Source organism: Ammodytes marinus, assembly GCF_949987685.1.
Source record: "Ammodytes marinus genome assembly, chromosome: 8".
Classification (NCBI taxonomy): Eukaryota; Metazoa; Chordata; class Actinopteri; order Uranoscopiformes; family Ammodytidae; genus Ammodytes; species Ammodytes marinus.
The window spans coordinates 1,477,933-1,487,932 of NC_137212.1; the positions used below are offsets into that span (position 1 = coordinate 1,477,933).

General features: G+C 38.6%; 1 protein-coding gene across 1 annotated transcript in view; it reads left to right on the forward strand.

The window, feature by feature from the left end:
• Window positions 1-10,000, forward strand: part of frem1b (Fras1 related extracellular matrix 1b) — a gene marked incomplete at its 5' end in the record, with an annotated part of 64,805 nt that overhangs the window by 17,615 nt on the left and 37,190 nt on the right. The window contains 7 exon segments of the mRNA XM_080032138.1: window positions 307-503; window positions 1,114-1,138; window positions 1,140-1,205; window positions 1,427-1,594; window positions 1,899-2,107; window positions 2,617-2,710; window positions 4,247-4,330. Of these exon segments, the coding sequence (XP_079888264.1) occupies window positions 307-503; window positions 1,114-1,138; window positions 1,140-1,205; window positions 1,427-1,594; window positions 1,899-2,107; window positions 2,617-2,710; window positions 4,247-4,330 (843 nt within the window).

Genomic DNA, 10,000 nt, shown 5'->3' on the forward strand with positions numbered 1-10,000 from the left:
TGGTTGTATTAGAGAAATATACAGACCGCAAACAGACAAGGTTTAGTCAAATAAACACCTGAATGTACATGTTGGACCTTTGGATTATACTAGCATGAAAGAAGACATGTTATAGAAGCAACATGGACAAAATCTTGGATTAACCACTGCTTGAAAAGAACAAAGATACAGACAGACTGACAGACAGTTAGCCAGATAGATAGATAGATAGATAAACAGACGGACGGACAGACAGACAGACAGACAGACAGACAGACAGACAGACAGATACTACTTTAAAACTTTGCTCTCCTTGTACGTTTTCAGACAGTCGTTGTCCATGTGTTCCCGGTAAAGGACCAGTTACCGGTGGAATCTCCCGGTAGCATTCGCTCGCTAACGGTGAAAGAGACGGAGGTGGTTTACATCACGACGTCTCATCTGCACTTCACTGACACAGAACATCCAGAGACTGACCTCAGCTACGTCATCACAACGCCCTGCCATAGTCCACTGCAGCCTGGGTAAGTTTAGGAGACATACAGGGGTGGCTGGATGGATGGATGGACGGATGGGTAGAGAGAGAGAGAGAGAGAGAGAGAGAGAGAGAGAGAGAGAGAGAGAGAGAGAGAGAGAGAGAGAGAGAGCGAGAGAGAGAGAGAGAGAGAGAGAGAGAGAGAGAGAGAGAGGAGAGAGAGAGAGAGAGAGAGAGAGAGAGAGAGAGAGAGAGAGAGAGAGAGAGAGAGAGAGAGAGAGAGAGAGAGAGAGAGAGAGAGAGAGAGAGAGAGAGAGAGAGATAGATAGATAGATAGATAGATAGATAGATAGATAGATAGATAGATAGATAGATAGATAGATAGATAGATAGATAGATAGATAGATAGATAGATAGATAGATAGATAGATAGATAGATAGATAGATAGATAGATACACAGACCTCAGCTACGTCATCACAACGCCCTGCCATAGTCCACTGCAGCCTGAGTACGTTTAGGAGACATACAGGGATGGATGGATGGATGGATGGGTAGAAAGATAGATGGATGATGGATAGATAGATGGGGACTGGAACACAGGGCTACTGTATATGAAGAAGTGTTGATTGTGAGATGAAACATAACTTTATTTTCCAGGGTAATGGACGCTGGACGTTTGTTCCTACACAGACACGACTAACGCCATGAAGAGAGACCACATGGTGCCAGTGTTAAAGTCCTTCACACAGGTTAGACACACACACACACTCGAACACACACACACACACACACACACACACACACACGCACGCACACACACACGTGTACTTAATCCTGAAATATGCAGGGATTTAAGGGACAAAACTAAACTGTTAAAATTATATTTTTGATTATAAAATACTTTTAAAAAAAAAATAATGATTATACATTTAAATGCTCAAAACATTCACTTTCCTGTGCTTTCCCTTAGCATGCAGTGAACCATATGAAAGTGGCCTTCATGCCCCCAGTGGAGGACATTGGTACTGAACAGCTGTTTGTCCAGTTTGAGTTCAGTGTCACAGACAGCCATGGAGGGTCACTGTCCGGAATGGTGTTCAATATAACCGTAACACCGGTGGACGACCAAGCACCAGAGGTAATGGATGGATGGATGGATGGATGGATGGATGGATGGATGGATGGATGGATGGATGGATGGATGGATGGATGGATGGATAGATAGATAGATAGATAGATAGATAGATAGATAGATAGATAGATAGATAGATAGATAGATAGATAGATAGATAGATAGATAGATAGATAGACAGACAGACAGACAGACAGACAGACAGACAGACAGACAGACAGACAGACAGACAGACAGACAGATAGATAGATAGACAGACAGACAGACAGACAGACAGACAGACAGACAGAATAATTGTGTGTATTTTCAGGCCTACACTAACCTGGTGCATGTGGAGGAAGGGGGCGGGGCCTTCGTCACAGAGGAACACGTCTTGGTTCGGGATCGGGACAGTAGCGAGGGAGCGCTCAGGGTCGAGGTGCAGAGAAAGCCTCGACACGGACGACTGGAGCTGCAGGGACAGACACTGAAGCTGGGGGACAGTTTCACTCTGCAGGACCTCAGGGGGCTTAGACTGAGGTTAGAGGGCTTTAAAGTCATAGTGTGTAACTTCAGCTTAGGCTCTGTAAACTGGCATGTAGCGTTCTCCAGAATCACTTGCTTGTGTTCCAAAATCACTTTTTTTTTTTTTTTTTAATCTGTGAAAATCTCCTCATGATCCACTACCTGTTTATTGTGTTTGGACTGAAAAAAACCCAGTGTTAATAAACGTCAATGAATGAATGTTGGTTACGTTAAGCCATCGCCAAAGGAGTTGACACAAAGTTGATTAAGCCTATTATCAGCTCCACAAAACTCTCTCTGTAAAAATCCCAAGAAGAGCCCAAGAAATGTTTAAGTTGTTGATTCTGTGGATTGTGGGTCAGAACCTCCATAAAGCTGCTGGTTTCAACACTAAAAATCACCACCGGATATACATATAAATATATTGGGACAAACTTAATATTTTGCTACCATACTCAATAGCAGGAAAGTATGGGGAATGAAACGCAGGGTACATTTATACATGTTAACTCTTTGTGTGTCAGATATATCCACGACGACTCAGAGACGACCGAGGACGACGTGGATCTGAGAGTGACGGACGGACTGAACTCAGCAGAAGTCCTGCTGCCCATACAGGTCAGATACTGCCTGCTGCTAGAACTATTATAACGTACACTCAACAAAAATATAAACGCAACACTTTTGTTTTTGCTCCCATTTTTCATGAGATGGACTTAAAGATCTAAAATTCATTCCAGATACACAATTGTACCATTTCTCTCAAACATTGTTCACAAATCTGTCTAAATGTGTGATAGTGAGCACTTCTGCTTTGCTGAGATAATCCATCCCACCTCACAGGTGTGCCACATCAAGATGCTGATCTGACATCATGATTAGTGCACAGGTGTGCCTTAGACTGTCCACAATAATATATTATGTATCTAATATATTATATAGTAATATATTAATATATAGTAATATTGTGTATCTGGAATGAATTTTAGATCTTTAAGTCCATCTCATGAAAAATGGGAGCAAAAACAAAAGTGTTGCGTTTATATTTTTGTTGAGTGTATTACTATATTGATTAAAATGCCATTTAATGACGTAAATAAATAAACACATTCAAAAGTTTTAAATTTCAAAAATGTGTGAGAGGTGTAGTTTTCCGTGTGCTCCTCTGAAAATACAAAAACATATTTGTCAAAAAAAATTAAAATCTTTAAAAATGTATAAATGTGAGAGTAAATTATTACAGTTAAAAGAAATTTAAAAAGAAATGCAATTAATGTTATGTATTAGTTAGACTGACGGACTGAACTCAGCAGAAGTCATGCTGCCCTTACAGGTGAGGTACTGCTGCTGCTAGAACTATTAATATTTATAACGATGTATTAATTAATGATATTAAATGAAATGAAACATCTAAATCAAAAATACCTTTGTCAAAATATAAATATTTAAAAAATGTATAAATGTGAGACTAAATTCATACAGAACTAAATTTTAAAAAAAATATTTTTTTAATTTATGTCAAATGTTAATTCATTCAGTGAGTTATTCGTATATGTATTTATTAATCTTTTATTATGGAGGTTGTGGCTCTCAAGTGGTTAGTATCACTATGTCATGATGAAATATTTCAATGTTAACAGAATTTTGTTTCACTTAAAGGGGCAGTGTGTAATATGACATCATCAAGAAAGTTCAACAAAGTTCTAGAATGCAACGCTCCCTGGGTAACCCCACCCCTTTAGAATAATAACAGAAGATACGGTGGCCTTCAAGGACAAGAACAATTCTAAATTTTAAACAATGCACCTGATGACATTCCAACTATGACACTTTCAAGATGGCGGCACTAGGCCTTGGTCCAAAATATGCAGAAATATGGACATATATGAGACCCTTTCTAAGGGAAAAAATAATAATAAAAAAAAAAAATTCAGCTATTATGCACTAAATTAAATTATACTTATGGATATTATAATTACTTTCTACAAAATCTGCTAGGAAATAAAACCCAAAATTCTACACACTGCAGGTTTAAAGAAAAAAAAATGTGATGTAAAAAAGAAAAGAAAAAAAACAGAGTAAGGAAAAAATATCTACATTTATCTTAAAATGTATCTGCCGGAAATAACTGAATCTTCCTCTTGCTTTGTGCAGGTGCTGCCTATGAACGATGAGCCGCCCCAGCTGGGAGGGGGTCTGAGAGGGGAGCTGAGCTGTGAGGAGGGGGGGCGAGTTCAGGTGAGAGGGGGGGGGGGGGGGCAACAATACACTATAGGCAAGGCAAGTTTATTTATATAGCACAATTCAGACACAAGGCCATTCAAAGTGCTTTACAGGGGCAAGATTAAAATACATAAAACACATTAGAAAACATTTAAAAACGAATAAAAGAAGTAGAACATTTAAATTAAATTAAAAATTACAGGTTAAGATGGAAACAGAAAAGTCTTCAGATTTGATTTAAAGGAGCTGAGAGTTGCAGCAGACCACACACACAAGGCCATTCAAAGTTCTTTATAGGGACCAAAAAAATAATCACGATTAGACATTAGAAATGGCGAGTACAGGTAAGAGGAGGGGGGGCGAGCACAGGTAACAATACACTGTACAACTCTATTCAAAGGATGTTTTACTGGCATGAAAGTCTTTATAACATTCAATCCGTCCATTGTCAGTCATGTGTGTTCAACCCAGTCTCACAGTGAAATGTAAAATAGGTACATTGGTCCACAGCGCAAAATGTAGAGATTTCACAATACAGGCCTTGAAATTGTGAATTACCTACATTTGTTCCCCCTATTCATTTCTAATGGCCAGCGTACATGTCACGTGACTTTCAAATCCTCCCGGCCGAAACGAAACCCAAGCTGTGACCGCCATTGCCCCAGCTTTTATTCTGCAGATTTTTAAGATGTATAAGCTATTAAATGGGTTTTTGATAACATTGTTAGTGAGAAATGTGTGTCTTACTGTCACAATCTTCACTCAGTGAATGTATACGATGTAGTTTGATGGTTATCACGAATATTATTCTGGACATCGCCAAGAAAATGTAGAAATACAACATTTCTTTCAGGTCGTTATACTGGTTGCTATGCTGTTGCTATGACGCTCCTGGCGCTGCCTCAAACCGGAAACAGGAAGCGTTTGAATTATTATTATTTCTTTGCTGTAAATGCTTAATTTGTTGTTCTCTCATTTAAAAAACACATGTTTATTACAGAGGAGGGATGACGTCTACAGAGTCGCCTGCTAACAGCTCCCGTGACAGTTATGAACGTTTTATATTTTCGTTGTCATGAGGAAAGCCAATCAAGAGAGCAGAGCTCAGTCATCCTCCACGGTCAGACAGGAAGTGAAGCGATAAATTACAAAGTAAAATCAGTTTGACACTTCCGGTTTCACCATATGTAATGAATTTAGCTTTCTTGATATGTCATTTAGAGCGATCTGATGATTCTGATCACTCGATATTGCGGACTTTACAGTTAAAATAGCAGGAGAGATCACTTTGCTTGCTTTTTAACCTCTGCATAATCTTGTGGATTAAATTACTTTTTATTTTATTCATTATTTTACATGAAATTACCTTTGAGGGATATCCTTGACACCTATTTTTTTTCTCACCTGCACACTTTGTTACCTTTTACCTTTTACGTTGTATCTTATTTTCTATTGTCTATATCTTTTTAGTTTTTTTATTGTGCAAATAAATTAAATCAAATCAAAAGCATTACACCGGAAACAGGAAGCGTTTTGAATACTTTCGTTTTTTATTTTTATTTTATTCTTTGCTGTAAAAGCTTAATGTAACTGCTAAATTGTGTTCTCTAATTTTTTTAAAACATGTTTATTTAAGAGCAGGGATTACGTCTCCAGAGTTGCCCGCTTACACCTCCTTTTTTTTTATCTCGCAAATAAATTAAATCAAATTTACATTCATCATAAAGAGAGAGAAGAGAAGAAATATATATCATGAGTTACTCTCTTCATTGCATTTCCTTTAGACGGACATGCCCTTGAGTGGTGGTGTCTTCTACTTATAGAGCGTTTTAAAATAGAAGGGTATGAAACCTGCAAAATATATGTATATTATTTAAAATAGCAAGTGCTAACAAAAAGCACTTTCCTTGCTTTTTAACCTCTGTATAATTTTTATTTTATTCATTATTTGACATTAAATTACCTTTGAGGTGAGATATCCTTCACCCATTTTTTTTCTCACCTGCACAAGTTACCTTTTACCTTTTACTTTATATCTTATTTTTCTGTGGCCTATTTTTTTATTGTGCAAATAAATTAAATCAAATAATAAGCATGATGGTGAATTGTAGGTGTGTTTAAATGTAGAGTCGTAGAATCTTTACACTGACAACATTAAGACCTTTCCAGCGATGTATTCAGTTGGTGTTCTTATGGCAAGGTTTTGATCTTCTGGGCCCTATTTCAGGTAGCTGGTTTTACATACTCTGAGTTTAATCCTGCACTCTGAGTTGGTCAACTCAGAGCGCAGGGTTGATGAGTAACTCTGGGTTTTCGGTTACAGAACAGTGGATCAGCGTTGGGTTAATCAACTCTGAGCGTGTTCACTCTGGGTGGAGCGTGTGCATAAAAGCCATCGTCAATGGATCACTGATAACATGATTCACCATGGAAACAGAAGAAACAAATGCGTGATCCTCCCACTTCTCCACTTCTCACTCCCACTGGAGTTAGAAATATTAACGAATGAGTTTATGGTAGCCTATGGAGAAGAATTAACGGGGATATTGTCACATAACTCTGATCTAATCTCCTCGGCAATTCAGAAAAAAACAGAGCAATCATTTCGCTTCCGTATGAGAAGCCATAGGCTATTTTAAAAAGTTACGCATATCAGCAGTAAAGTAATAAAGCTGGCGCGGCACAGCATTTCTGACAGTGTTTTATATTCGCTGTATAATATGTTGGGAAGCTATAGCCTAGCCCACTGTGCAGTAAACAGACTGTCGCTTCTTTAAAATGGGGAGTGAAAGACAATTAAGTCCAGTTAAAAACAATACAAATAGGTTTATTAATCTGAATGTAGAGCATGTCACGATGTGTAAGGTGGCCGCCTATATGAACGGACTGAGAACAAGGCTGCTGATCAGATAAATGATCGGTCAAACGTAAAATCATCAGGAAATGATAAAAACATCCCGATGGAGATTTCTATGGAGTGATTTTGCTTCAAACTGTACAGGGACGCGTGTGACAGTGACACTCTTTCTTCAGTCGGAGCTGCAGCGTAAAGTGAAAACAAACTCAGGGTAGGTCTAACCACCTATCCAGCAGGTTAGACCCACGGCGTATGTTGCCGCAGTAACTGACTCTCGGTTGCGCTGAACCTGCTACCTGAAACGGAAAACCCTGAGTTTCCACTAACTCAGAGCGAACAAACTCTGGGGTGACTCAAAACCAGCTACCTGAAATAGGCCCCTGATCACTTTAAAAGCCCAATAATGAAAATGAAGCTTTTTGTTTGCTCATTTGTTTTCTTTTGGAAATAATAATCCAAAGGATGTCACTTTCAGAGATTATAATGCAGAACGCTATGCATAATCTAAAATACAGGCCTAAATCAAATATACCTGCATAGATGGATGGATGGATTTGTAGATGGATAATGTAGGCCTACTTTATTTATTGCTATAGGGAAATTGTAGCATTGAAGCTGCAGTTATTGTGGATTGTATTGCAGTTGGCAGGAATGACTTTCTGTAGTGGTTGAATAGCTGAAGGAGCAGTGCTGTCCATTATCTTCAGCAGCTTGTGAATTATCATTCTCTCCACAACCAACTATGGGCCCAAATAGGTAAATAATGATTTGCTCATGAAGTACAGTCTGCTCTGTCCCTCCATGCACAACCCCCATGTTACATTTGCAGTCTGTTGTAGAAGTAAAAGCAGGTCTCTGTAGCCCTCCACCATCTCATCCTCTTCCCCCAGGATTCGAGTAGCCAGGCATCCTATTGTTTTCGGCCTAGTGCTCCATTTCATCCAAAAATCCACAACCATCTCGATCATCTTCCTCCCACAACATGCATGGCACAAAACTGTGCCATGCATGGTGCATGCCATGCATGCACCACCCTCAACTGCTGAATATTCTGAATATCGCATTAAAATAGGCCTATGAAGAGAGTGCAGGGATTAAATGAGGGGCATGCAATGAAACATTTCTTAACAGTCTTTAGTCAATTTGGCCATGCTTTCTCTCTCTCTCTCTCACTCACACTCACTCACTCACTCACTCACTCACTCACTCACTCACTCACTCACTGTTAACATAGTCTTCAGTCTGATTGACCATGCTCTCTCTCTCTCTCTCTCTCTCTCTCTCTCTCTCTCTCTCTCACTATCACTCAAACACACACACACACACACACACACACACACACACACACACACACACACACAGTAGGGCTTTAGTGGATGATTTGGTTCAATAGGCCTATTAACTGATATAATATATGTTTTTAATATATTTTATTTCATAATAAATATAATCAGCCACATGAAATTACAATAAAATCAGTATCAGGCTATAAAACAAACATAGTGGCCTTTTGATTCAGCTTGGTGCAGACATGAAAATGGAATGCGCCCATTCAGATGACGTCACAAGCTGAAAGAATGCGGCCCATCACCGGCGGACAGCTCGGAACTCTTTATATGTCCATGCCATGAACTCATAGGCATCGCTTCCATGCTTCATGGGAGCTGCTCGTGAAAAAAAAAAACGTTCCTAACTGTCACGGGAGGTGTAAGCGGGCAACTCTGGAGACGTAATCCCTGCTCTTAAATAAACATGTTTTTAAAAAATTAGAGAACACAATTTAGCAGTTACATTAAGCTTTTACAGCAAAGAATAAAATAAAAAAAAAAAACGAAAGTCATCAAAACGCTTCCTGTTTCCGGTGTAATGCTTTTGATTTGATTTAATTTATTTGCACAATAAAAAAACTAAAAAGATATAGACAATAGAAAATAAGATACAACGTAAAAGGTAAAAGGTAACAAAGTGTGCAGGTGAGAAAAAAAATAGGTGTCAAGGATATCCCTCAAAGGTAATTTCATGTAAAATAATGAATAAAATAAAAAGTAATTTAATCCACAAGATTATGCAGAGGTTAAAAAGCAAGCAAAGTGATCTCTCCTGCTATTTTAACTGTAAAGTCCGCAATATCGAGTGATCAGAATCATCAGATCGCTCTAAATGACATATCAAGAAAGCTAAATTCATTACATATGGTGAAACCGGAAGTGTCAAACTGATTTTACTTTGTAATTTATCGCTTCACTTCCTGTCTGACCGTGGAGGATGACTGAGCTCTGCTCTCTTGATTGGCTTTCCTCGTGACAACGAAAATATAAAACGTTCATAACTGTCACGGGAGCTGTTAGCAGGCGACTCTGTAGACGTCATCCCTCCTCTGTAATAAACATGTGTTTTTTAAATGAGAGAACAACAAATTAAGCATTTACAGCAAAGAAATAATAATAATTCAAACGCTTCCTGTTTCCGGTTTGAGGCAGCGCCAGGAGCGTCATAGCAACAGCATAGCAACCAGTATAACGACCTGAAAGAAATGTTGTATTTCTACATTTTCTTGGCGATGTCCAGAATAATATTCGTGATAACCATCAAACTACATCGTATACATTCACTGAGTGAAGATTGTGAGAGTAAGACACACATTTCTCACTAACAATGTTATCAAAAACCCATTTAATAGCTTATACATCTTAAAAATCTGCAGAATAAAAGCTGGGGCAATGGCGGTCACAGCTTGGGTTTCGTTTCGGCCGGGAGGATTTGAAAGTCACGTGACATGTACGCTGGCCATTAGAAATGAATAGGGGGAACAAATGTAGGTAATTCAC